We start from the raw sequence: 26176 nt of genomic DNA, 5'->3' as shown, positions 1-26176 counted from the left end.
AATTTTGGGGGGAAAACGGCGGGTTTTGGTAAAAAACCCCCTCAGAACAGAGGGTTTGGTCACACGCGGCCTCACCGGCAGCGCCCCCGCGTCATCACTGCTTTACTTTTGATCAAATCCTTGAGGAAAAAGGGGCTTGGAGACAGAGGAGGCCACCACAACCCGCAAATTTTGCCAGAAAAGGGTTTTTTTTTGGGGGGTGGGGGGTGGGAAAAGTCACTATTTTCTTTGCCCGGAGAAAAAAACCCGCCCCGTTTCTAAAGGTAAGCGACTTTGAAACGGAATGAATCACCGCCCCCGATTCTGACGTCGTTAACGGCGCTAGATGAAAACGAACGCGCTTCCCGACAAGAAAAATGCCGTTTTTTGGGGAACTAACTCCCTAAAAATCCTCAATTTGGGGGGGGGATTTTTAGGTGCGAGGGAAGGCCGGGGGCGGAGGGAAGGACGAGGGCTCGGGCCCGCCGGCGCTCGAAACCCAAAAAGCCGCCGGGATGGAAGCGATGCTTTTATTATTTTTCCAAACTTCAGCTTTTTTTTTTTTTTTTTGGTTCGTTTTCCTTTTTCTTTCTAAAATTCCCTCCCTCCCCCCCCCCCCAAAAAAAAATACAACGAGGCGGAGCCGCAGCCGGAGGCTTTTCCTCGGGGAAGGTCCGGCTTCCTGCGCTCTTCGTCCTAAAAACACAAAAGAATTTGCAAAAACGAAGCGTAATTAATCGGTAACGAGATGAATGAAGCGCTGGGGGTTGCTCCCTAACGAAGCAACCGGGTTCTTCCCCTTAATTAAAACCAAAAGCGGCCGCTGCGCTCGAAAAACGATACCAAAACCAAGAAGAATTCCAAAAAAAAAAAAAAAAAAAAAAAAGAAATCACAGGTTATACCATCACCTTCACGCAAATATTCACAGTTATTCCGGCTGCGGAGCCGCAGCCGGAGCCTCTTCCTCCTCCTCCTCCTCCTCTTCTTCTTCCGGAGCCGCCGCCTCGCTCTCGTTTTCCTCCTCCTCCTCCTCCTCTTTGCCTTCCCAACCCTCAGGTTCATTTTGGGGGGAAAGCGCCGATTCTTGAGGATTTTCGGGAACCGCAGGGGGCTCTTCCGTAGCTTCCGAAGGCGCCGCGGCCTCCGCTTCCGCCGTCACCTCCGCCGTCACCTCCGATGTCACCTCCTCCGCTTCCAGCTCGTCGTCTTGCAGGAAGGGGGGCATCAACAGCGGTTTGGGGGGCTGATCTTGCTCCCCCAAATTTTTAAGGAATTCCTCAGGTTTGGAAAATTCTTCGGAAGCTTCCGCCGTTTCCGTAGCTTCTCCGATTCCGCCTTCTCCTTCCTGGGTAACCTCGGCGGCGGCGGCCGTTTCGGTCGTTCCTTCCCCGGCGCCGTCTCCGCCTTCCAAAGCTTCATCCACGTCCTGATCCGCGATTTCATCCGTAAAGGGATCTTCTCCCTGCGGAAAAAAAAAACAAAACGGGAGAGAGAGGAAGAGTCATCGAGCTGCGGCGAGGCAAAGGGAATCTCCGCCGCCAAAACGCGGGAGAGGATTTTTTTGGCAAGCGGAAAAAACTGGCGACGGACGAGTCTTAAAATGGTGGGGGGGGGGAAAAAAAAATGACAAGAAAATCCATCGTGGAAAATCCCAAAGGATTTGCAGCGAGACAAGAATCCCGGGAAAAAAAACGATCCCACACCGGGAAGGAGCGGAAAGAATCCGGAAATAAAAAAAAAGCTCCCGCGCGGCGGCGGCGGCGCCGGGGAGCCTCCGCTAAGGAAGAACCGCGCCGGCGTTGCCGCGAAAGCGCGCCGGGATTTCTCGGCAAATTCCAGGAGGAATTTGGGTTTAACCGAAGACGATTAAAATCCAATCAAGGAATTCCTCAACCCTCCGTCCGCCAGCGGCCGGATTCCCCTTCCCTCGCTGGGAAGAGCGGCGACGCTTCCAGGTTTTCATCTCGCCTTTATTAGTTGATTTTGGTTTATTTTACTTTTTATTTCGGTTTATTTTATTTCGGTTTATTTGATTTTTATTTCGGGAGATGGAGGAATCCAGACGCGGTCGTAACCTCGCAGCCCTCGCTACGGCCTGGCGGGAGGGGTCTCTTGGGGACACCAAAACCCTCCGGATTTGGGGGTTTTGGGGGGATTTTTCTGACGTTTTACATGGTTTTTAGGTTTCATTTTTGCCCTCGTTACCTTTTTGCCGACGGCGGCTCCTGGCCCCGCTCCCCCTCGCTTCCGGAGGGGGCTCTGCTTGCGTTTCAAGTTCGGAGGCGCGGGCTGAGCCCTTGTAGGGTCAAAGCCGGGACGGTGCTGCCCCGTGACCTTGACCTTGACCTTGCCAGAGAGGAGATGCCCCACACGCCCCCGTCTCGCAATCCGAGGCCAAGCCCGGCTTTTCCAAATTCCCTCTTTTTTTGTATTTTTTCCTCCGCTATCGTGGCGAGAAGGGGGAAGGGAAGGAGGGCGGGCGGCATGCCGACGCCGGCAGAAACCTCGCCTGAAATCTGATCGACCGCGGCGGCGAGAGGTTTTATTATTTCGGAAAGCGGGAGGGGGGGGGGGGGGGGGTAAAAAGCAGCTCTCCGGATCCTTCCTCCATTTTTCCACCCTGGCAGGGGGGGAAATATATAGATTATATAGATTCTATCTGCCTCGATCAGAGATTCAGACCAGGTTGGCTGCCTCCACGCGAGAAGATCCATGCAGGTGGAGGAGAAACCTCAACGTTCATCTTCTCTGGCTGAGGATCCCAACCTACGGAGGTCACGGAACGGGGCGGGAATATAAAACCCGCCGGTTCTACCTCGCGATTTGGACCCCAACGTCCGTTATCGCCGGTAAAATCTACCGGGGGAGGTGAAGTCCACTCGTGGTGGAGACTGTCACGGCTTCCCTTGGGAAGGGCGAGGTGTCCCGCCATCCCTCCGAGGAGGAATCGTTAGGCCGATGGTCAAGAACTCATCTCTTGATGCGGCCAAGTCTTGCTTAATTAATCGCCCTGCGTCTCCGGCCTTCCTTTCTGAGGGAAGGTTTGCCGAGAACGTTTATGGCGAGGCGGCTCTTGGCATTACCTGGAATCCTCAGATTTTCCTCCACCCCTTTTCAGTCTGGTTTTGCACCTGGGAATGATACGGAGCCCGTGCTGGGATGGATCCGGAGATCTCCTCCTGCCGATGGCCAAAGGTCAGGCGCCCGTGCCGATTCATTTAGATCTGCCGGCAGCCTTTGATACCGTTGATCATGAGGAGATGTGGACGTGCCTGCGGACCCTGGCAGGGGTAGACGGAGTTGCGCTTAAGTGGTTCCGGTCTTTTGGGGGGGTTTATTTTTTTTTTTTTTTTTTTTTTTTTTTAATTTCTCTGAGAAATCCCGGAGGTTTGCACCTCTCTTTCTCCTGTGGGGTACCGCAGGGTTTTTAATCTCCCCCTCCTGTTCAACGTGTATGAGAGGCCGGTTTAAGGGGCAAGCCGGCCATCCTACGCCGACCGACTCAGCTCAAAGTCTCTTTTTCACTGGACCCAGAGGGCGGAGTCGCAGTTTTTAGTTTATTTTTGGTTTTTTGGTTTTTTTTTTTTGCTAGAGTTTAGCAAAGACTGGGCATGATGAGAGCCAGCTCAGTCCGGGTTTAGACCGAAAATAAAACCATGACGCCGGTGGGAGAGGGGAAACATCCGCTCCCCCGTGGCGGGGGGGTTGTGGGTGGGCATCTGCCTGCCCTCGTCTGCCAGGTTCGCAAACAAGGGCTTCGCTCCTGCCGGATCCTGGGCTGTTCCCGGATTCCCGGGGAACAAGTAGCCAAAAGCGCTTCTTTTTCATCTTCGCCTGGCGGAGGAGGTTGCGACCTTTCCTCTCTCTCGGATGCGGGACCTCGCCCGGTAAACCCACGCCGCCTCCGGAGCCGCGGTTACCGCGAGGCGCTTTAGGCCGGGCCTAACCGCCCCGGGGCTCGCTCGGCGGCGGCGTTCCCGCATGGAGCGGCGTTAACCCCCCATGCTCTGAAGACTGCGCTTGCCTTCCGGGCTTCTTTCTGGAATTCCGAACGCTGGCTTGGGCTTAAGCGAACCCTACCCTGCCCTCGCCTCGTGCTCCGTCTCGGCTCTGAAGATCGGTTGGGGCGTTCTCTGCCACTTCCCAAGGGAAGAGGAGGGGGAAAAAAAGGGAAGGGGGTGCTAACGAGGGTGTTTCGCCTCCCGGGAATTGGGTGCACCCCACCTCGGGGTGCTCTGTCGAGCTGCCGGGAGCGCCGCAGAACCCGGCTCTTTAGACAGGGTAAAAATTCCCAGCGGGATTAGGGGGTGAGCCAGGAGCCGGCCACGTCGGATTCAATCCCGGCGGGATTCAAGCGGTGGCTTCCCGACCCACGCGCTCGCTTCCCTGCACCGGGAGGGGGGGGGGGGAACCTGGCGTCCCCCGCAAAGGCCACGGCTCGAGGGGTGGCTTTGGGGAAGCGGAGTTCCTTTCGCTATTTTGATTTCTTTAATTAAACGTTTCCGTTTTGGACGGTTTCGGAATTGCTCTACGCGCGCCTGGGAACGACGGTAGGTACGCTCTGCGAGTGAAAGAAATAACAAAAAACCACGAGAAGTGGTAAACCGCCTACGGAGAAAAGAAACCAGACCCAAGATTTGAGAGATAAAAAGGCAACGGAGCGGAACCTACGCTTCTCCTCATCGTACGCAGCGAGGCGTCCCGTCACCGATACGCGGCACACGGCGAGAGGCGGCTCCGTGCTGCTCCGGGACCACCGCGGAGCCTGATCCCGCTGCTCCGGCAACTCGGCAGGAGTTGCCGACTCTCTCGGTCACTCACCTTGAGGTATTTTTCCAGCATCTTTACGATGTGTTTGTTATTCAGGACGCTCTTGGCGACGTGTAAGCTGGTTTTCTTGAATTGTTCCGCAGCCATCTGAAAGGGAACCGAACATCGGGGTCAGTTCAAAACGGGAAGCGTTCGAACGAGGAGCACGGCTCCGGAGTTTGTATTCCCTCCTCCTCGGCAGGGTTTGGGAATCCCCATCTCGGATCCCAGAAAACATCACAAAAAGCGGCTGCGATCCGTATTTCTTTCGCTAACACGAGCCCTGGAGAAAAAGGCGCTTCAGCACTGGCAGCTGGAACGTCCCCCCGCTATCCCAAGATGGAATCCGGGACAGCGCCGTTCGCGTCAGCCGCTCGAAGACAGAGGGGACGAAGGCCGGGACGCGCGGCGCTGGCCGCAGCTCACCCCGTCTCCACCTCCAACATCCCAAGCCCCTCTCCGGCCCGGGCCGATTCAAACATCGATTCCGCTCGTTTATTAATTCCCCAAGCGCCCTCAAAAGACCATTTTTCATTTTAATTTCTAGCGAGCACTGCAAACGCAGAAAGAGGAAGCGTTGAGCTTGCGCGTTAACGCAGTACGCCTGGACAACGTACCCTGCCAAACCCCCAGCGCAAAGGAAAAGCCTGGATAATATAATACGGAATATCTAATACGGAATATCTAATACGGAATATCTAATACGGAATATCTAATACGGAATATCTAATACGGAATATCTAATACGGAATATCTAATACGGAATATCTAATACGGAATATCTAATACGGAATATCTAATACGGAATATCTAATACGGAATATCTAATACGGAATATCTAATACGGAATATCTAATACGGAATATCTAATACGGAATATCTAATACGGACTCACAGGAGGCTTTGGGATGGAAGGGCCCTTTCCAGGCCATCCCGTCCACCCCCCTGCCACGAGCAGGGACATCTCCAACCAGATCAGGGTGCTCACAGCCCCCTCCAGCCTGGCCTGGGAAGTTTCCAGGGATGGGGCATCCCCCACCGCTCTGGCGCAACCCCTGCCAGTGTCTCACCACCCTCGGCGTACAAAATTTCTTCCTTCTCTCCAGTCTGAATCTCCCCTCTTTTAGTTTAAAACCATCCCCCCTTGTCCTGTCGCTGCAGGCCCTGCTAAAAAGCCTGTCCCCGCCTTTCTTATTTTTTTATTTAAGCACGGCAAGGCCGCAGTGAGGTCTCCCCGCAGCCTCCTCCTCTCCAGGCTGAACCCCCCCAGCTCTCAGCCTGTCCTCCCAGCAGAGCTGTGCCACCCTCGGAGCATTTCGGTGGCCTCCCCTGGCCCCGCTCCAACAGCTCCATGTCCTTCCCGTGCTGAGGACCCCCGAGCAGGGCTCCAGGGGGGTCTCCCCAGAGCGGAGCAGAGGGGCAGAATCCCCTCCCTCGCCCCGCTGCCCACGCTGCGGGGGATGCAGCCCCGGAGACGCTTGGCTTTCCGGGCTGCGAGAGCACGTTGCCGCCTCACGGCCAGCTTTTCACCCCCCAGCACCCCCAAGTCCTTCTCCTCAGGGCTGCTCTCCATCCCATCACCCCCCAGCCTGTGCCGACACCGGGGGTTGCCCCAACCCAGGGGCAGGACCTTCCCCTTGGCCTTGTTGAACCCCACGAGGGTCACAGGCCCACCTCTCCAGCCTGCCCAGGTCCCAGGATGCCATCCCGTCCCTCGGGCGTGTCACCCGCACCCCTCAGCTCGGCGTCACCTGCAGACCTGCTGCGGGCGCACTCGATCCCGCTGGCTGTGTCACTGATGAAGCTACTGAACAGCACTGGTCCCAGTACGGACCCCCGAGGGACACCACTCGTCACTGTAATATCAACTTTTTCCCTTCGTTTCCTCACTTTTCCTCCGCTCGGGTTTCCCTACGGAAGAACAAACCCTGCGCGGCCCGTCCGCAACCATCCCGCAACCCCTTACAGTTCCCTCAGCCAGCGGCTCCATCTCCTGCTGCGATCCAAAACCTTCCCAGGAAGATTTTTTTATTTTTTTTTTTTAGAAGCCACAAATAAACCTTGAGCTCCCCGGCCACGTTCCCTCGCTCCGACGTCGATAAAAACGCTTCCAGTCGGGAAGGGAGCGGGATCGCTTACCCTGCGGTTCCTGTTGTGATCGGCGGATCGCAGGTGCCGCTGGAGAAGGTGGTTCTGGGCAGGGATTAACATGTCGCACGCCATGCAGTGAGCCGCTTCGATCTTCTTGAAAAAGTGTTCCTGGCCGATACCTGCAGCGAGGAGGAGACGTCAGCCAAAATCCCAAACGAACGAAACGTTCGGCCGGTTTAACGACGCCGGCACCTTGCCGCCCCCTCTAACGACCCCACGTCGCGACCAACGCGCGCATTCGGCGCTCGTATTCCTGCCAATTTCCGCTTTCGGAGACAAAAATAATCACACGCGTTGCTGTAAGACGGGGAGGAGAGTTATTCTGCTCTAAAACGGATCGTGTCGCCGCAGGACCCAAGCGTAGGAGGGAGAGAGTCGGGGATAACAGCCCGAGGTCCGAACCAACGGATTTACTCTTTTCCTCGCTCCTGCCTCTCCAAAAAATCTATTTAAATAAAAGCAGAAGGGACAACCGGTGCTTCTCCCAGCTCTGGGTTCCTTCCTCTTCTCTACTTAGGCTCAGTTTTTCCGCCTGCGAGATTTTATAGCCGACGTGGGGCCTAACTAAGCTCGCTCCCAGCACAGACGCGGCCGAGCGTTGCAGGCTGTCAGGGCCAGGCACGCTGCCGAAGCCAAGCCGATTTCTCCCCGTCACGCTTGTTGCCACAACAGATCAACCTCGCCGCTGCCTTTTAACGTTACAAGCGAACGCAGGATCCAGCGGCATCAACCAAACAGCCACAAAAATCAAAAATTCCTGGGATTTTTTCCCCCGTTCACTTAATTTTAGCACCTCTGCCGTGGCACGAGCCTCGCGAATCTGCTGCTTGAGGAACTGCGGCGAGGATGGGCCTTCCCCCTCCCTCACCAAGATGATTTATTTCACAAAATTGACAAAAACCCACCCAAAACCCGAGGCCGAGTTACCCAAATCCTTCACCTTGGCGTTGCTGTATCTCTTTGGGAGCAATATTTATTTGTTTCCTTGCCCGCTCGCTCGTCTCCGGCCGCAGAACGGACGCTTACCCTTAAAAGGATCCGGCTTCTGTTTCGTGCCCTCTTTCTCAGTCAGCTCCTGGCGCCGCTTCTCGATTTTCTTATTTCTGTTGACGATGTATTCCTAGAAGGGAAAAGGACAAAATTTGCCGTCCTCTCACGACACGCCGAGACGATCGAGCAGCTCACAAGGGAAACGAGCTCTCCAGAGAAAACCCGGCAAGCCAGGTCTTTTCCCTTCCCTGTCCCCCGTCATTTCTACCGGAACGAGATGCGGAAAGATCCAAATCGGAGCCAGACAAAACCCTGCTCCCATGTCACCATCAGATTCCTCGTGGGAGACCCCAAATCCTTGAAAAATGCCCCCAAAACCAAACACTGGTCGTCCAGAAAACAAAATGACGCCGTTCTTAAATCCCCTTCCTCAGCTCTGAGCACGCAGACGGCAAAGACCGTCTCTGGAATGTGAATTCCTGGTCTTTCTGTTCAAATTCACGCAATTCACTTTCCCTCCCAACACGAAAACCCGTGAGAAACGGCGTCGCGCAAAGCAATGTCATCGGGGGATGCGTTAACAAGTGGTGATGCGAGCTCAGCAAGCGGGGGGCTGGATGTGGATCAATCTGTAACCCCTTCTGGTCCCCGTGTGAGCCTGGAAGTTCCCAAATCTGGCCTGGCCCTCCCGGACCCGGCCTCGACCTCCCAGGCCCAGCCTCGACCTCCCAGGCCCGGCCTCGACCTCCCGGACCTCCCAAATCTGGCACGGCCCTCCCAGGCCCGGCCTCAACCTCCCAGGCCGGGCCTCAACCTCCCAGGCCCAGCCCGGACCTCCTGGACTCGGCCTCGACCTCCCGGGCCCGGCCTGGACCTCCTGGACTTGGCTTCGACCTCCCGGACCTCCCAAATCTGGCCCGGCCCTCCCAGGCCTGGCCTCGACCTCCCAGGCCCGGCCTCGACCTCCCAAATCCAGCCTCGACCTCCCAGACCCAGCCCAGACCTCCCGGACTTGGCCTCGACCTCCCAGGCCCCCGGCCTCGACCTCCCAGGCCCCCGGCCTCGACCTCCCGGACCTCCCAAATCTGGCCCGGCCCTCCCAGGCCCGGCCTCGACCTCCCCAATCCAGCCTGGCCCTCCCAGACCCGGCCTCGACCTCCCAAATCCGGCCTGGGGATCCCAGCACAGATGCAGGGAAGGGCAGAGCGACCCCAGGCAGCCCACCTACCTGCAGAAACTCGACCGTTTTATCCGGGAGCTTGGTACCGATGTAGCGCAAAGTCTCTTTGTGAAACTTGCTCTGGAGGTGTTTCTGGATCTCCTCTTCCTCAAAACTGCGGAACTTGCAGACGGAACAGGCAAACTGGATTCTAAAGAGAGCACCCGCAAATGAGGAACGAGCTCAGCTTAACGAGAACCGAGCTCAGCTTAACGAGAACATCAAGACGAGAGCGCTACCGCCCCCGTCGTGGTTTTCTACCTCTTCTTATTTTTCCCCAAGTGCCACCCCACACAATTTTACTTTGTCTGGGAGCTTTACCATCGCTGCAGAACCCGCGCGGATTAAACGGCACCTACTTCTCCGTAAAACTTTTTGCTACAGATGCTAAAACCCTGCGGGAGTTTAAAAGCGACCGGGGAAATTCAGAGGGCGGGAGGTGAATCGGCGCTCTTCGATATGAAAATCCTCTCTCCGGTGCGGAGATACAGAACCCCGAGGTACAGAGATGCCGGTGCCGCCTTCGCCGCTCAGTCTTTAGATCGCTTATTGTATTATTTTATAGCAAGGATGCGTATACAGCCGCATAAAAAACCCTTCTGAATGTATAACTTTACACTGATCTACGTACCGAACAGCACAGCGTTCTCCTCGTCTTGCAACAGTCATAAAACATACAAAAAGGGAAAAAAAACCCTGCTGAAATCAGAACGTGGAGCCCCGAACCACGATCCCGCAGCAGATTTATCCCACGTCTGCGCAGAGGAATGTCCCGGGGCAGCATTATTCACGGGAGTGCTCGGACCGGACCGGTTTATCGCTCTCCTTACCTGTCCATAGCACGATCACGCATCCTATCTCTTCTCCGCTGCTTCTCCCTTTTCTTTTTCACCTCCTCGTCGTCATCTTCACAGCCATCTCCAGATGCTAGGGCAGGAAATAAAAAAAAGAATAAATCAGAATTACTGCGGTCACAATCCCCCACTTTGGTGGCTGAGGTATTTTGCGACCCAAATCTCTTCGTTTTGGGAAATCCCAACGTCTTTTGGTCTCCGGAATCTCTCCCAAATCAGCTTCCGACAGCGAGGAAGCGGCAGCCTCTTCCCGAGGTCTCCGGTGGCTGCTGTAAAACCCGACCCCTCCTCTCCTCCAGCTCCCTCGACCTCCCCCAGCAGCTCAAAGCCTTCGCAGGCAGCGACGGGACACGGCGGGAGCGGAAAACGCCCCGACGTTTACGATGCTGCGAAGACACCGCTCCATCTCCCTTCCTCGGGAGGAGCTGCTGCTTCTCCCCGTATTCTCATTTTTTCCAAGTTCATCTATTTTTCACGAGGCTGACAAAGCTCCTCAAGAAAGTTAAGTAACAAAAACGATGCTAGCAGTGCTCAAGTGGCGGTTCTGCTTCCTCGCGACGGTTTTGGCTACATCCCTCGCGTCGCCTTCCCAACAGCCTCGGTAATTGGGAAAGCAAAAAAGAACTAAAGATCCTGATTTCTGCAGGATTTTTGGGGTAGAAAGCTCCGAGGCAGAGGCCTATCAGCCTCGCAGGACTCGGGGAATAATTTACCTGCAAAGTTTTCAGGTAAAGGAGCCTGGAAACCAGACCCGGGCATCGGAGGGAGGCTTAAATGAGAATTTTAACATCCAGCGACACCTCAATCCTGAGGATACAAAAGTCCTCCAACGTGGTTTTCCCCAAATCGCGCTACTGCGGAAGGCACAACGCGCTTGGGGTTGACGTGTCTTTAAATGAAATTAAAGAAAATTACAATCCCAAACCAGCCGAAGTGCTTTCAGCTACTTTAGACGATACATTTTTTTAATTCGCGTTCTAACATACCTTGATAGATTCCCATCTATTTGAAAAAAATCAAAATAAACCGAGGTTTAGCTCACGGCTGAAGCCTCCGCTGAAAATGATTCGCTTTCTGCTATTTTTGCTCTGCCCCGTTGCGAGACACGCGCGTCCTCACCGCCGTCCTCCAAACAGCGCGGGAAGATAAATTAATATCCAACATCCATCCGTACCGCCGGCAACCGTCCGCGCCGAGAAGCCCAGGAGAAATTAAACCGTTTTCGCACTCCCCTGCCAACCAGCGCGGCGTTTCTGTGCCGCAACGGGCAGCGCCGGAGCCCTGGCCTGGTAAACGGGTCACAGCAGGAGCTGCGTTGGCTTTTCACCGAAAAAATCAAGCTCTTGGTAGCGCCCCGAGGCGAAGCGAATGGATTCGGAGCAGGATTTAGTCCAGGACTACGTGAGGTGAGGTTAGACCCTACCTTCCTCCGCCAAATCGCCCCAATTCCCATCCTCCTGGAAAAGAGAAACACAAAAAGCCGCCGGTGTTATTTATCGCCATTTGGAGGTTTCTCAGTCCACCCAGCCCGACCGCAGAGCGGATTAAACACCCAGTTTTGGAAACGGTTACAAAAGCGTTGTTTTCCCACAGATCAGGTTATACGTCATCGCTAAGTATCGCTTCTCGCTATCAAAATTGAAATATCTGGCAGCCGAGTCGCCGCTCCGAGGAACACCGCGCCGAAGGTTACACGCAGTCAGGACTAAACCAAGCGGCAACGACCCCCATCCGCCCCGGCAAACCGACCGCCGAGGAAAGAAACCAAGCACTAATTGGGATTTAGCCCTAACGAGCCTCGCCGGAAGCAGAAGCACAGGCGCAGGATCCTAACCTTGCCGCTACGCGTGCTTTTCGTGGAGCGAAATCTGCCAGTAATCCCCGCTGAAGGGCACGGGGAAATTACCTTCAGAATATTTGGGCTCAAAACGCCGTTTTAAATATGATTTTAAATATTCCGACCCTCGGCGCGGTCCAAAAACCAGAGGAAATTGCTCGAGTGCTTAAATATCCCCACATTTGCCACCACGATCGATAAAAAAAAAGTTACTTACACCTTTGTCAGCTTCATCGCCGGATTTTTCCTCTCCTTCGCCCTCATCTGCTGCACAAAAGAAAAATCGTTTAGGTGGTGTCGGGGGGGGTCTTTTCTCCCCACCGGTATCTAATAAATCACCAAGTACTGCGCTACCGGCTCAAAACCCCAGCGAAGATCGCAAACGGCTCCCTAATTTCTCTTTGCCCATCAGCCTCCGCTGCAAACTCTGCCCTTGCTTTCACAACGCTCACCTCGGGCATGAAAATTTGTCCCAGGCCACAAAATACACACAGCTCGCAAAGGACTATTTATAACGACTGAAAAAAACTACAACGGCTTTGAAATCGGTCAGCTGGAAGATAAAACACTGGAAAACGGGGGGAAAACGGCCAATATCAGCGGTGAAGACGGCTCGTACCGTTCTCGGTGTCGTCTCCTTCGCTGTCGGTCTTCGCCTGTTTGCTGTCCGGCTCATCTCCGCTTTGCGACTGTTTTCGCTTGCGTCCTCCTCCCTCGCCGTCCGATCGCCCTCCTGAGCGGTTTCGGAACCCTCTTCTCTTGGGCTAAAGTGGGAAGAAATCAGTTGTATCAATCAACTCGAGGCACTAAAAAAAAAGCTTAAAAATCAAAATATTCCACCTATCTGCTACAGTTCTTTAAAAAGTTTAAATGCTGGTGATCCTGCAGACTTATTTTGGGGTATAAAAGGGTTTTATAGGTGGGTTAGCGGCCCCGGAGAGCGGGTTTGGGATGGGGTAAGGACTCGGAGGCTCTATTTCCTGTGCAAATGGGTCTATGCAAGCTGGGGACGCTCTGCTCCATCCAGGAAGATTTCAATTATTCCGTGGCGGAAGCGACGCGAATTAAGACTCGTGCTCCGCTCTACAGCCGAACGGCGAAGCCGAGGCAAAGCCAAAAAAGCAATCTTGACAAGGAAAACAACAACCAAAAATCCCGACGGCGACGACTTACCATGAGCGCGTTCATGTGCCAGGGCACCGTACCCATCCTGTCTCTGTTCCGCTGCCTCCCCATTCCATACGGCACATTCCCATACCGTCCCATTCCCATGCCCGACATCCCCATCATGCCATAGTCATAGTCTCCGTAGTCACCATAATCGCCGTAGTCGCCATAATCACCGTAATCCCCATAGTCGCCGTAGTCGCCGTAATCTCCGTAATCGCCGTAGTCGCCGTAATCGGGAACGAGGGCTTGGGAAAAGAGGGAAGGGAGCCTGTTGGATCCGGCACCCCCCATCCCGCGCCCGCCCATGTAGTTCAACTCGTTCCAACGAGCCGAGAGGCGCTCGGAGCTGGAGGAGGGCATGAAGTGGTCGGTGCGGTTGAAAGCGTTCAGACGCCCTCGATTTTGAACGCGGTTTTGACCCCGTCCTCGGATGAGGCCGTAGTTGTTTCCTCGGTTCCGAGATTGATCCCTGCGGTTATCAAACTGGCTCCCGAAGGAATCATTCCGATCGCTTCCGACTTCTCCGTAATCGTAGCCGGATCGGTACACGTCGCGGTCGTTCATCGAAGACCTCGAGTCGTACGATTCGAAAGATTCGAATCTGAAAGAGCTGCGCAGGAGGAGACAACGGTCAGCAGCGAGAATAACATCCCTGCACGTCATACAGGCGTTCGCAGCCGGTTTTATCGCAATCCCAACGGTTTTGGCCAGAAAAAAACGGGATAAAAATGTTTTTATACCCTGCGTACCGATCGCTTTCTGTATCCCACTCCACCTTTTTCTCTGTTTCGGGGAAAATAAATAAATATCAAAGAACTGCGGTTTTCTGCACGAGTATCCGAACAGAAATCCTTCAGAAACGTCCTAACTTTACAGCGCTAAACCACTCTGAATGAAGTTTTGCCGGCAGAAAAGCAGATCCCAAAAGCTTCCCCAGGGAAAAGCTGCTTCTCCTTGTCCCTTAGCTCTGCCTCCGGGTGCGAATTAATGCGGATAAACCCCTCGGCATCTTGTCTGACCGCAGCGGCGAGCATCAAACGGCCAAAAAAAAAGAGGCAAAATTTCATTTATTCGGTAACTCTTGCCAAGATCTGTATTATTATTTCAGCAGCAAAACACGCGCCCATACGAAACAACTCTCCAGGCTGGCGTAATTTAACCCAGCGGGAGGGAAAAAAAAAAAAAAGGTAATTACTGGGCAGCCGTGAGGAAAAAGGGACGCAGAGGAAAAAAATACTTCAAGAAACCTAAAAATGATAAATAAAAAACCTTTTGCAAAATGTAGGAATTGAATCGACACTGGAAGTCGCTTTTAATGGCCTGGACATCAAGTTTGAGATGTTTGAGAGAGAGAGAGAGATTAAATATGTATGCGTATGGGCGCACGTACGCATGAGGACAGGTAAAAAATAAGCAGTTAAGCTCAGAAGTAAGCAGTTAAGCTCAGAAATAAGCAGTTAAGCTCGTTTTCCAGGGAACAAACGCTGGATCGCGCCTATGCAATTAGAACAGCTTAATCTGAATTTCCAGCCATTAAAAGCCATGATTTTTTTCGTTAGTGTTAAGAATAAATCGGAAGCGGAACGGTCACCTCTCCTGGTCTTCCATCCCCTCCCCTGTCCCGCCGCTGCCCTCCTTCGACAGCATATCCAACCGCTGGTTGATTTTGGCTATGATGGAATCCGAGTTCTCGTTCGTCGAAGCCTCGGCGCCGTAGGAGGCGACGGGCATGGCGGCGCCGACGTCGGCGCTCATGCTCATATCCGAAGTTTTGGGGGTTTCCCAGCTGCTGGAGGTGGCAGCGGCTGCGGCGTAGTTGTACGTGGCCGCCGTGTTAGCGGCGGTGGTTTGGGTGTTGTAGTAGTCGTAGCCTTCATAGCCTGGCAGGAAAGGAAAATAAAATTAACGTTAAAATAATATTATAAAGAGTTTAGACGCGAACGGACCCTACCAGGCAAGGCTGCAGCTGGGTTTTACCTCATCTCAAGGAAATTTGGTTTCTTAAAGTGAGAAATACCAAAGATTCTCGTTGCCCAACCCCAAAAGCATAAGGCCCTTCCTCCTCTGGGCGATTTGAACCGCAGAAACGGGAGCGCTGCGGGGTGTATTTGCAATTTTTTAACAAGTTCAGTCTACGCGAGCTGTTTACGTCGCGCGGTCCCACAAAACGACCCAAGAAAAGCCAAAGCGGATGCGCCGCCGGGCGCCATCGCCACATATCCATCCAAAAAGGACCGCGATGAAATAAATTAATCAGAAAATCAAAGCAGCGAGTTGGATTCTTGTGGCAAGACACCACGGTACAGGACTCTCGTAAAGCAACCGCTGTAATAATCCCTCTTAAATCTCCCTTTCGGCGACGCCTGCGATAAAATTGACATCATTACGGCCGCCGGCGTGCCACCGCCGCTTTTGCTGACCCGCGCCGCCTCGTTGCGTCTTTGTTTTCCCCCCATCTCTCTGCGACTTGCGTTTTTATTTCGATTAAAAGGTCTCCGTAGCAGGAACGGCCTTTCTGCGCTGCATCGGCACAATACCCGGCACAACGGGGCGCGAGTCCTTGACAGGAGCGCCCAGGTTTTACAAAAAAAGAGGAATAATAGAAGAAAAAAACCCCTTCATTTTCACCGATGACTTGAGCTGGGAGGTTTGAATCCACAGCCCAACGCGCAGCCTTCAATTTTATCTTGCGAGGAGCAAAGAAGTAATATTTTCTAAAAGAATCTCGGTTTTTTTGCTTGGGAATGTGTTAAGACCGGCTTAAAACAGCCATAAGATCCAAATCAAGGCCAATTAATTAATTGCTCCGAGAGGAGAAGTTTATTAGTGAAAGCAAACGATGATTTATCGAGGAAGCGCCAGCACGGAGAACGGCATTTGTCCAAGGGCAAACCTTTGAGGGGAAAACGATCTCATCTCAGTAAAACCGTTTTATCAATGCACACATCTGGCCGTCCCCGATCAAACGAGAAACACGAGACGTAAAATAAATGAACTTTCCTCATCCGCGCGCTAATTTTCCTGCTTTAAGGAAAAGACGGCTGCCAGTCATCCCTTCGCAGAAGAAAAAGCCACGATCGCGGAGGGAGGGAAAAATAAATACAGGGATTTGGGAGGAGGAGCGGTTTAAAAGCCCGGCGCGGCGCGCTTCGGAGGCAGTTTAGGAGCTGGGGAACGGCTCCGCTCGCCGCAGCCAGCTCGAGGGAGCGAGCAGGGCACCCCGACGCCCGGTTTTTAGCACGTACCTTGCCAACTCGTCGCGTTCGTTGCGTATGTACCTGAACGGGACAAAAAGAAAAAGAGTGTTTCAGCTGAAAAAGCAACCAAGTTTAAAGTTCAGAGATTAAATATATATAATTCAGTTGAATTGCTGGTAAAAAACGATGGATGCTTTGGCACAGAACGGGAAAGAAAGAAGCTGGGACTTCCAAGAGCTAATTATGAAAATGAAATGGATAATATGTACTTTTTTAACACGTTTTTTGAAACTTGCACATAATTGCACTTGTAAACAACTCCCATGATTCCATAAAACCCCTCAAGTAGCAGTAAAAGCACGGCAAAAGCAAATACGTTCGTTGTAACTATCACTTTCGGGAGCACCTCGCGGCTTCTCGTGGTGTTTAGGCTGGAAGGGAGAGCGAAGGCGAGCGCCCCGACTCCCCAGCACCCCAGGGCACGCTGCCTTTTGCGGCGCTAATAAATCTCAGGAGAGAAAGCGAAGCGCGTTACGCGTCACAGGCAAGACCGCGACCAGTTCCTCCAGTACACGACGGCGGGAACTGGAGCAGATCACGAGACGAGGGAGGAAGCTTTCACCCAAAAACAAGCCAAAAGTCACTGAAAACAGACAGAGGAGAAGGCAGGCTGCAAAAACTGTTTCTATATTACGCTAGCCTGGCTAAAAAGAATTAAAAATAAGTTCTAGGCTAAAATTGCAAGTCCCTAAATCTATTTTTCGATACCCAAAACTCACCTTGAGTGTTGGTGGCCCCAGTATTCCAGGTGCCATAACCTGCAAGGAAAAGAGCGGAGCGGTTAGAAGGATCGCCTCTGCTGCTATCACGGGGTTGGTTTCTTCCCTTAATTGACCCTAAACCCAATAAAAGTCTTTAATTACAGCTGCATTGTGGGTTTTATTGTTTGGGAAACAGGCCTGAAGCTTGCCCGATGCTTTAGTTTGGATTCTTTCAGCCAATCTAAAGGTCGAGGTGGTTTGAATTAAAAAACACCACCGTGTTTTGAAAGAGAAATCACTTTTAAGGGGCGCTTGACGTAACAACGGTGCAAAGCTGTGTTGATACAGGAGAAAATTTGCAGGATAAATCATCCAAAGAGCTGAACCGGCATCGAGAACGGACGTTTCGATTGCGTTACGCCAGGAGAAGCGTCCTTTTTCCTAGGGAATATCGGATATCCTTGCCCGTGGATCCGAGGCGAGTACCGCTATTAGACGAGCCGATAAAATAAATCGTGCTCCCTCCAATTTCAGCGTTAATTGCAAGATTTGTGCTAACGAGGCGGCTTCGGTCCGGCCTCTCAGTCCAAAACGGTGGAAGAAGCAGCGAAGAGCCGCGACGCGCAGGAGCTCCCGCCACGACTTCGCCGGCTCTTTGATTTCACAGCAGCTGCCACGCTCTGTTTTTCTCACCAAAACAAATCCTCTCTCCATTTTAAACCTTTTCCAAAGTTTCCAGGGTGGAATCCGCATCCCCGGCACCGCAGCGATCCCCGAAAGAGCTCGGCGAACGCCTTCATCTGCTCGAAGGCCATCAGATAAAAAAAGCTCCGCGCCGAAACCCTCAGATCGTCGAAATTAGTTGAAATCAAACGCCATACGCTGGGTTTTTTGCTGAAAACATTTCCAAGAGTTTTGGCTGCCGCTTCTCTGCGGGAAAATAATTCTTTTTAATTTTATTTATGATTCTGATCAGAAAAATAAGTTGGCCCGCAAGCAGAACTACTGATGCCCGGCTTCCTACGGATCCGAATTATCCCAGATCTGCGGTTTCCCTTCCCTCCAGCAACCTCATCCCCCTCCAAACGTTCCCCAGCCGAGGAAGAGCCTGCGCAAGCCCAAAATCACACGCACGCGCTCCTCCCTTCCTTCTTTTAAAGTTGCTTTTCTGCACCTTAGACACCAATTTCGCAAAACTTTTCGATTTTTTGGAGGCGGCCACCAATTTTGCAAAGCTTTTCTATTTTCGGAAGCGGCTCCCAATTTTCCAAAACGTTATTTTTCAGAGACGGCCCCCGATTCTCCAAAAACTTTTCTTTTTTTGGAGGCAGCCCCCAATTTTGCAAAGCTTTTCTATTTTTGCAGGGGGCCTCCAATTTTGCCAAACTTCTCTTTTTGAGGCGGCCCTCGATTTTGCCAAACTCTTCCATTTTTTTGAGGCGGCCCCCGATTTTGCAAAGCTTTTACAGACTTTTGGCGGCAGCCCCCGATTTTGTAAAGCTTTTCTGTTTTTCGGAGGCAGCCCCCAATTCTGCAAAATTTTTCTACTTTTCAAGGCAGCCCCCAATTCTGCAAAGCTTTTATGTATTTTTGGAGGCGGCCCCCGATTTTGCCAAAACTTTTCTATTTTTTGGAGGCAGCCCCCAATTTTGCCAAACTTTTCTATTTTTGGAGGCAGCCCCCAATTTTGCCAAACTTTTCTATTTTTGGAGGCAGCCCCCAATTTTGCCAAACTTTTCTATTTTTGGAGGCAGCCCCCAATTTTGCCAAACTTTTCTATTTTTGGAGGCAGCCCCCAATTTTGCCAAACTTTTCTAACTTTTGGAGACAGCCCCCGATTTTGCAAAGCTTTGACATTTTTGGAGACAGCCCCCGATTTTGCAAACCTTTCTCTTTTCTCGAGGCGGGCCCCAATTTTGCAAAGCTTTTATTTTTTGGAGACGGCCCCCAATTTTCCAAAAACTCTTCGTTTTCGGCAACAACCCCCAATTCTGCAAAATATTTATTTTTCGAGACAGCCCCCGATTTTACAAAACTTTTCTCTTGCAGCCCCCAGCTCCCTGCGCGAACCCGTCGAACCCCCACCACGGACGCAGAGGACACCTCTCCCTCTCAACGGCTTTATTTTTTTCGCGGGCAATCGCCTTAAACACGCGGAACCTACAGAAACGGCGGGCGAAATGGGTTACCGCCCTATTTTTTGAACTCCTAGAGAAACCGCAGCAAAACAGGAACTGCAACACGTAAACGCCTTTTCAAATCGGAACCTTATTACCCAATAATTTCCTCTCTCACCGTTGATGTTTTTAGGTTGAGTCAAGGTTCAGCTTCGCTTTCCAGCGGGATGGCGCCGGGATGCGTTTTTCCAGCTGCCGGTGGGGTTCGTGGGGACAACCGGGTCGAGACAGAGCACGGAAATTAAGGATAAACCTCCGCTCGATCGACTGCAGCCGCCCCAAAGCCTGACTTTAAATCCACAGCTTAATTTTAACGCTCTTGCAAACAAATCGCTGAGCGCACGCGATCGTTTCGAGTGACGCCAAGCGACACCAAACCCCCGGTTGTCGCAGCTCGACGCCTGCCTCCGGGCGAGCTCGTAGCCGGAGCAAAGCGGAAAGAGAAAGCAAAGCCAGCGCGGGGAAGCTTTTCTCTGGGTAGGTCGCTCGGTTTCTCACCCAGCGACGCCAAAAATAGCAGCGGCCCTCACGCTTTCGACCGCGCGCAGACGTCGGATCAAAAGCGAGCTCCTCTCCTTCGATTTTTAAGCCGTCTATCGATAAAACCTCGGGTAGGTTAAGTCAGAAGGCAAAAATAGCCTGGCCCCAGCGCAAAACCTCGAGGAAAATGGAGGCTGCTCAGCCCAAAACGCAGTGTTTTCAGCCCAAGAGAGCCCCACCGCTTTGTACCTCCAGATTCTATAGGTTAAAGCTCTCTGCTTTTCAGTTCCGCGCGTATACGTTGGCGTTTGGCTTGCCGAGACGTAGGGCACGTTCTGTTCACACAGCGATTACCACGAAAAGAAATCTGGGTTAAGCGAAGACCTCAAGCTTTCAAAGCAAAGACCTCAAGCTTTCGGTACAACTTAAGAACGCGGTAATTAAAGAGTTCAACGTTTAATTTTGAAACTAAATATTACGTAAAAAAAACCCCACTAGATGAGACACTCGGGTATTCGTGACTTGGCACCAACGAGCCGAGGTTGTATCCGTCAGTTCTGCAGCGGCATGGCACGTCCGTAAATATCCCCAGGAGGGGAAAGAAAAAAAAAAAAAAAAAAATCAGCGGAATAAATCATCATTGCCTTCTCTTGGGAAAATAAACATGAAATAAAGCACAGAGCAGGAAAAAAAACACAAGTTGGAAGGGACCAAGCAGTGAATTTTACTGAGCTGAGTGCGTCGTGTGTCCTGGCTCCCAGCTAATTCCCTAGACAGCGCTCCCCGAGCTGGGGGAAAAGCTTGGGAATCATTTTTCTCCGCACACGTGTACGAGCAGGGCGCGAATACGGAGATGACGGAGCAACTTCGAGAGATTTACGTTGTTCGGTCTACACGAAGCGCTGAGAAATGAAGTTTAACACCTGCAGAAAAAACAGCTGGGGCCCAGGAGGCAACTCCTCCCGAAAGCAGAGGTCCGAAGCTCTCCCGCTGATTTCAACAAAGGACTTTATCCGGGGAGAATAGTTTATCCGCTGCTGGAATGACAAGGTATTTAAGTTAAATCTATATATCACAGGCTCCTACGCAAGGCTCGACTGTAAAGGGCGCTCTCCTCAAAAACCCGCTCGCGTGGAACTGTACGGTTCTCAACACGCAGGGAATTAAAAAATAACGGGGCTGGTTCTAAGCTGAGCCAGCTACACCTGAGGTTTATTGATAAAACCCCAAATATGGAAGAACTCGTTCATTTTCATACCCTAGAACGGTAAAAATCCACAACAAAACTTCTCTAAAGCTGCAAAACGCTCGGTGGTTTGAATTTATTAATAGTTCTGCAAGCTGAAGGGAAGATCCCAGCTCTTCGGCAGCTCGTTAACATCACGAATCCAACGAAATCTTTCTCAGGAATAACTTTTAGCTGCCTAAATTCTTCCGAGTTGTTTATCCAGACTCGCTCGGTTGTCGGTAGAGAGAAACCCGCACTCGTAGATGATTTAACACACATTTAGGGTGTTTTTAATCCTGCTGAGGTTTCTCGCCTCATTTTTACACCTGAAGAAGTGAAAAAACACTTTAAAAGCACGATGAAAGAGCTGCTGGGCATCAGATCTGCACCAAACTGAAAACTGAGACGGAGGGAACCTGGAAAGAGCAACTTGTCAACGGCTCTGTGTCAACACGGTGTTGGGATGAATTATGAATGATCCCTGCAGAAAAAGCGACGTGCGGGGTATTAGGAACTCGATAAAACACACGGAGAAACGGCATCGCTGCTCTATTATTTATAAAATCCTGCCGCAGTCATAATTACGTTATAAAACCCAAGGAAGCGTTTTCAACAGCGAGTTAAAAATCACCCTGGCGGGACCTTCGCGTCCCTGGACGTGAACGGAAGCCAAGCGAGGCGTGAATTCATGGTGGGATGAGGACGGAGGGCTCAAAACCGGCGCGGCGCTGAGAGGATCCGGGCTGTCAGGCTCAGATCTGGGAGCGTTTACCCACGTGCCGCCATCTCACATCCGGATAAACTTCATCGAGGGTCTTTAAACAACCGATATTCACCTGTTAAACTTCAGTTTGGGTGGCTTCCTTTCCATTTCCACCTCCGCGAGCCTTGTTTCGCAGTTTAAAGAGAGGTTAAAGAGAGCGCGCCGACGCTAACGAACTCAACGGCGCTTTGACGAAGGGGGACGGCCTTTTCCCCTCACAAATCGCTTCCCCGCGCTGACCAACGAAGCTTGACGACGTCTCCCTGCTCGCCGGCGTTTCGGAGGGTTCTCACCTGCTCCTTTACGCTTCGTTTGATGCCTTTTTGTTGTTATACCGGGGAGGAGGGAAACACCTCAGGGGGGCAAGGACACACCTGGAGGGCTTGAGGCGGGTACCTGAGGGGGGGGGAAGAGCCGCCTGGGCTCGTTATGGCGGAGCTGTGACCGCCGCCCGCCTCAGGCCCCCGCTCCCAACCGAGCCGCTGCTGCGTCTCCCCGGGAAGGGGGGGGGGGGGGGGGATTTTCGGTCCCGCTCGGGGTGAAGCCGGTACCGGAGGGGAAGGGGGGCGGCTCAGGGGACCCCCGAGGAGAGGACGGAGCCCCCCGGGGCGATGGCGGAACCGCCACCGTCTGTGGGGAGGGAGGACCGGCGCGCACGCGGCGGGAGGGGGGGGGGGGGCGTGGCCGCGCCGCCGCCATTTTGTGTCGTCTTCAGAAATGGGCCCGGCTCCATTTCCGGCCCCCCCAACGCCCCAACGCCCCCCCCCCCCCCATCGTTAAATACCACCCGCCCACCAATCGGCGGCGCCCTAGCGCCGAGCGACGCGGCGCTCAGCCAATCAGAGGCGGCGCCCCCTCACGGGAGGCGGGCACAACGCTTCCCTCAGGGGCTGACCCCCTCTTTTCTCCCCCGTCGTTACCGGGAGTCGCCGCGGAGGCGGCGGAAGGACCGAGCCGCCGCCCCCGGGGGAGGGAAGGGCCGGTCCCCGGTGCGCCCCGGGGCCGCCCCGCACCTACCGCCGTATCCCTGCTCCATCGCTCCCCTCCGCCTCCGGCCAGCGGCGCCGCACTGCCCGCCCCAGCGCCCGCCGCGCAGGCGCGCCGCGCCCGCCGCCCATTGGGCCCCGCCGCCCTTCCAGCCCGCCCACGAAGCTCCCCATTGGCCGCCCTGCGGCAGCCCGCCCCCGCGCCCGCTATTGGCCGAGGTCCCGTAGAGGCGCGACCGTTTCTCTTCTCCCATTGGCCAGCGCGCCCCTGCCGGCATCCATCCCCCGAGCCTATTGGCGGAGGCGCTTCCTCCGTGAGCCTCCCTCCTGTCAATCACAGCCGTTCCCTCTCGTGATTGGGCGGCGGCGCCGGGGCTCGCCCGCTCACGGTGCATTATGGGGGTCGCCATGGAGCCCGCGGGCCGGGGGCCACCCTGACCCCGCACCCGACCCTTGACCCCTCACCTTTGCCCCTTCGGCTCCTAAACTGACCTTTGACCCTCGGATCCCCTGAGGCCGTGACCCCGGGCCCTTCCCCACCCCCTCACAGCACAATGGCGCCCTCCGGCCCCGTCCCACAATGCCGCGCTCCCGGGGCATCACCCCCCAAACCCCCTCACCTCAGGCAGCCGAGGGAGCCCCGCGGCCGGATCCCCGCCGCCGCCGCACCACGGCCCGAGGAGCGACGCCGAAGGCTTCAGCCCAACGAGACGGCGGCTTTTTTTTTTTTTTTCCTCACATTTTGCCCAAAACCAGGTTAAAGCAGCTCAAAAGCAACCGGCGGCAGCGGGAAAACGGGGGAGGAGAGGCAGGCTGTTCCCCAAAAGCGTCCACGGTCGTCCTCGAGCCCTGCGTTTCACAAAATGCCGCCTTTTCCACACCCAATTCATCCCATTTTGACCCAAACCCAAGCCCAAGGGGCTGAAGGACGGGATTTTATCCCAAATTATTAAAAAAAAAAAAAAAAAAAAAAAAAAAATCGCTGTAAGTGACGTAAAGGATGAAGGATCGTGGCATCTCGGCTCTGCCTGGCGTAAACTGAACCTACTTATCGCAAGGAAGGGAGCAATCCTTGACCCCCAGCAAGGTTCGATCAAGCTTTAAGTTTTTAAGAGCTTTTTAGGAGCTTTTAAGCTGTGGAACAAGAAAAAAAATCTTCTATTCCAGTGGGAGAACTGGGAAAACTCCCGGAACAGCAACAGCTCGTCATAAAAGAGGTGGTCGAGGAAGACCATCGGGTCAACGTCTCTCCATCGGAGGGTACAACCAGGGCGCGGGGGTAACACCGCTCCCCCAAAACACCCCCATTTTGTGGCTCAGCCGCGAGCGTTGCTCCTCGAGGGCTGTTTTTCCTGCTTTTTAAAAAAATTTTAATCCCCTTAAACGCGAGAAATTCCACAGGTTGGAGTTGCGCGAGGAACGAACGCGGATTGAGTTTGCTGTTCCGCGGCCGCAACTCCTAGAAAACGCGATGGAGGAGACAGAAGCAGGAGTGGAAGCTTTGCGAGAGGGTTTGAGGGGGGAAATAAAAGCTCCAAGAGCACGGAGCGGGTTATTCCATCCCTCCCAGATGCCGGAACGGCACAGGCAGAGGCTGATAATGATTTTTACCAGAATTAGGAAAAATCCTGAGGAATACAGAGCCTGAATTCCAGCGATTTTAGACAGAAGGGCTGAACGAACGCCGGAGCCGCTTCTGTCGGATGGGGAAGGCGGATTGGTGGAAATCGTTACCTGCTAAATCTGGGAATTATCGCAGCAGCCAGGTATCGGAGCTGAAATAAATCGATTTCCTGATTCAAGAGGGAAAGCGGGAGGATTTAAGACCTGGGTTAATAACGAGCGGCCGTTTCAGCACCTTGATTGGAGACTCACAGAATCCTATAGTTATTTCCATACCTTAGGGAAATACGTATGGATTACGTATGGATTTCTAGCCTGGAAACATTCAGGCTACGAAACGATGCTCTGGGTGATGCATTCGTGAAAGAAATCCTCAATTTCATGGCGTTTAAAGTCTTGTTCACGTGTTTCTCACCTGAAACAAATTAAAATAAACGAAGATGAAGCTGTCGGCAGCTTCGCAAGCAGAGTAAGGAGTTAAATCGGTGCCGCCGTGCCGCGTTATCGGCACGTTTCTCTTCGTAAAGCCACAGAAACAAGTTTTACCAGCCGCCCTTACTCGCTGATGACTGAGAGATGCCCCAGCAACCTCCAGCGCCTCAAAACTCCCCGCCGCGAGATGCTCCCCTTTTTTCCCCACAAGAAATCCTGCCAGGAGATGGGGCTGTCTGCTCCGAAACACCCCAAGATTCACCTCAAAACCTCCTGTGATTTCCTTCCGAGGTCTTTCCCGCAATTTCCTTCCCAGGTCTTTCCCGCGATCTTTTCCCTGGATCCTTCTTGTTTAGGCGCTACAAAAATAATCCTTTACGGGGGGAAGAAAGCAGGCTGCTGGGCACGGGGCAGGATTTAGGGAGCGGTGCGGGGGGTTATCATTATAATTATTAACTACCGTTAATTATAATTATTAACTAACATGATGAAATACCCAAGAGCATTAGCAGAAACTGAGATTTGGGCTGAACAATCAGAAAATACAAGTTAAATCTGCTACCGCCCCTGAGCCGGGGCCACTGCCGCGGGTATCGCAGTAGCGGACATAAGGATGTTTTGTTTTCCCCTTATTTACGCTGAGCCGCATGAATTTGAATTCTCCAACAAATCAACGCAGGATACGGCTCGAAGATGGCTGGAGCGTGGAGGGAAGCGCGCCGAAGCAATAATTCGGCTCACCTTTCCTTGGGGAAAAGCGGCAGCATCCGAAAAACATCGTGACGGGCGTAAAAATCAAGCAACGGCCAGATGTATAGCGCCTATATCCTAAAGCCTGTCCCTCGTGGCAGCTGCGGTGAACTCTACGCCATCGCTTACTCGTCAGCAATTTTCTGAAGAAATCATTCATTCGGGGAAAGCATTTACAAAAGGATTTTAGCCCCCGCTGACTTCTCCGAGCTCTTCCCGGCCCATTTCCTCGCCTCTCCTCTTCCCCGCTGACGTGCTCCGAGTGCGGGGACGGGGGCGCTTGGATGTTCCTGCGGATTGCGGGCAGACCGAGGTCCATCCTGCTCGGCTTCGAGCACTCCGAGGGGCTTTTAGTTACCGCGACTCATTCATTATTTTCAGATCGGAGTTTCCTGCCTGCCATCCTAGAGGAGCACAACCTTAACGCTACCTATACGAGCCCTAAGCGTTTCCTATGCGGCGTAGCTGTATCGGCACTTAATTCAAGGCTTTTGCCTCCGAACACAAACCCGCGGCAATATTTAGTCTATAAGGACCCAGTTATGTTGCCGCCATCAAGCCCCAAACGCTCCCGAGAAGCTGGAGGAGCCCCGACCTCATCGATACGGCGGCACGGATGGCGATCGGGGCTCGGCACCGCCTCGCGCGCACCAGCGGCCGCTCGAGGACTCGCCCCTCGGCCAGCCCTTTGCTGGGAAGGGAACGCAAAGCTCAGAGTCCACGGGAAGGGCGGTTGTACGACGAATCCATCAGCAGGGGCTAGGAAGCC

The 26176-nt window shown here is 53.3% G+C and overlaps 1 protein-coding gene across 8 annotated transcripts; it reads right to left on the bottom strand.

Annotated features, from left to right (window-relative positions):
* Nucleotides 1-576: 576 nt before the first annotated feature.
* Nucleotides 577-22724, bottom strand: AKAP8 (A-kinase anchoring protein 8). 8 transcript variants are annotated; one of them, XM_087778139.1, is made up of 15 exons: nucleotides 19264-20182; nucleotides 17690-17898; nucleotides 16987-17025; nucleotides 16256-16288; nucleotides 14602-14890; nucleotides 13014-13620; nucleotides 12460-12604; nucleotides 12060-12107; nucleotides 9980-10076; nucleotides 9159-9300; nucleotides 7967-8060; nucleotides 6929-7059; nucleotides 4802-4897; nucleotides 889-1442; nucleotides 577-675 (listed from the first exon to the last, which is right to left on the bottom strand). In XM_087778139.1, the coding sequence occupies exons 2-14, from the start codon at nucleotides 17781-17783 to the stop codon at nucleotides 909-911; spliced, it is 2349 nt and encodes a 782-aa protein (XP_087634265.1). In that variant the 5' UTR covers nucleotides 17784-17898; nucleotides 19264-20182; the 3' UTR covers nucleotides 577-675; nucleotides 889-908. The 8 variants fall into 8 exon arrangements, 7 of the variants coding, with proteins under 7 accessions (XP_087634265.1, XP_087634264.1, XP_087634266.1 ...); XR_015709115.1 differs by lacking the exon at nucleotides 577-675 and adding an exon at nucleotides 3064-3261 and having other exon boundaries at nucleotides 1305-1442; XM_087778138.1 differs by having other exon boundaries at nucleotides 584-1442.
* Between the last annotated feature and the right edge of the window lie 3452 nt (nucleotides 22725-26176).

This window comes from Nipponia nippon, unplaced genomic scaffold (genome assembly GCF_047370975.1).
Source record: "Nipponia nippon isolate SJK-2023a ecotype South Korea unplaced genomic scaffold, ASM4737097v1 scaffold_42, whole genome shotgun sequence".
In the NCBI taxonomy this organism is placed as follows: domain Eukaryota; kingdom Metazoa; phylum Chordata; class Aves; order Pelecaniformes; family Threskiornithidae; genus Nipponia; species Nipponia nippon.
This window is presented reverse-complemented; position numbering and strand designations above follow the sequence as displayed.